A 1,757-nucleotide genomic window follows, 5' to 3' on the forward strand; every position below is an offset into this window, starting at 1 on the left:
GCCATCCTCTGCTACATATGCAGCTGGAGCCATGGGTCCCTCCATGTGTCCCAAAAGCAAATCGAAACAACCCTGAGATTCTACCTCACACAGTAAGAGTAGCTAAGATCGAAAACTAAGGTGACAGCAGATGCTGGCAAAGATGTGAAGAAAGAGGAACATTCCTCCATTGTTGGTGGGATTGCAAGCTGGTGCAACCACTCTGGAAATCAGTCTGGTTGTTCCTTAAAAAATTGGACATAGTACTACCTGAGGACCCAGCTGTACCACTCCTGGGTATATAGATGCTCCAACATATAACAAGGACATATGCTCCACTATGTTCATAGCAGCCTTATTTATAATACCCAGAAGCTGGAAAGAACCCAGATGTCCTTCAACAGAGGAAATCTTCAAAATCTGGGATTTTGTTTTTGTTTTCTGACCTATCTTCCAGTTCAAAACGTTCCTTCAACTATTTGTTTATTCTGATGTTAAATCATTTTAGTGAAATTTTCTATTTCAGTTGTAATTTTTTTTAGAGTTCTAGTGTTTATTTTTCTCTTTTCCAATCTGTTAGGTAAGTCTTTACACTTTTAGTTTCTTGCCAAAACATTCCAACTTGGCATCTCCTTAAACCTGGAAGTTGCATTTACTTTGTAGGCTTGATCTGATAAATCCCATACTGGAAGCTTCATTAGGTAGGTCTACTTTTTTCGTCTGTTGTTTCTATTGATGGTGGTTTGTGCTCAGTCATCTTTGACTGTGTGCTGGACAGTGTACCTGAAAACACTGAAGAAATAGTTTTATTCATATTGTATTACCCTAAGATTATTGATAGAAATAAAATTATTTTATCTCTACCAGTAAGACATGGGCATGTGTGCATGTGTGCAGGTACGCGCGCATGTTCTGTACATACAGAAACCAGACATGGACATCAGGCATTTTCCTCTATCACTCTCCACTTTATTTTTCAAGACAAGTCTGTCACCAAGCCTGGCACTCACTGACTGAGTTACTTAGCTGGTTACTGAGCCCCTAAGACCTCTCTCTCTGTTACTCCCAACACTGGAGTTATGGAGGAATGTTGCCACAACCAGTCTTTTACAGAGGTGCTGGTGATCCGAACTCAAAACAAGGTCTTGATGCTTGTGCAGCAAGTTACTTACCCACTCAGCCATCTTCCCCAGCCCATGTTGTTAAAATAATCACATGTCAGTGGTTTCTTTTTTCTTGCATCCTGTTCACTTTATTTTTGGCAGTGCTGAGAACTGAAACTAGGGCCCCATGCACAGAAGGCAAGCCCTTTACCACCGAGCTCCGGCTCCAGCCCTGAGCTTAACTTTCTTATATTATCACACCTTTCTTTTCTAAACAAAAGTAAGTTAGAGAGACGCCTTTATTAAGCAACATAGCTTATGAACTGATGGAATTCTCATTGAATGATGTCATCTCTTTCTTTCTTTCTCTCTTTCTTTCTTCCATTTTTATTTAACTCATAAGGTTCTTCACGTGTATTCTCCCATTTTCATTAAACGTTTCCTTGGGCTGTTAAATAATTTCTCAGTTCAATGACGACTTCTTGTCCAAAAGGCTTCAAACAAAGTATTTGGGTGTATTCATGTGAAAATGATGGTTGTTCTCATAATTGTGTCCTTCTTTGTAGGAGCCAAATCTAAAAAGAGAAAAAACTGACATGGGAAAATGTCACAAGATACAGGTTTGAGAGAGAGAGAGAGAGAGAGAGAGAGAGAGAGAGAGAGAGAGAGAGAGAG

At 39.8% G+C, this 1,757-nt stretch overlaps 1 protein-coding gene across 1 annotated transcript in view; it reads right to left on the reverse strand.

The window, feature by feature from the left end:
- Window positions 1–1,216: 1,216 nt before the first annotated feature.
- Window positions 1,217–1,757, reverse strand: part of Cwh43 (cell wall biogenesis 43 C-terminal homolog) — a 46,061-nt gene continuing 45,520 nt past the window's right edge. The window contains exon 16 of the mRNA XM_028780827.1: window positions 1,217–1,657. Within this exon, the coding sequence (XP_028636660.1) occupies window positions 1,579–1,657 (79 nt within the window). The 3' untranslated portion in view covers window positions 1,217–1,578. The remainder of the gene's footprint in view (window positions 1,658–1,757) is intronic.

Source organism: Grammomys surdaster, unplaced genomic scaffold (assembly GCF_004785775.1).
Source record: "Grammomys surdaster isolate TR1022 unplaced genomic scaffold, NIH_TR_1.0 372, whole genome shotgun sequence".
NCBI classification, from domain to species: Eukaryota; Metazoa; Chordata; class Mammalia; order Rodentia; family Muridae; genus Grammomys; species Grammomys surdaster.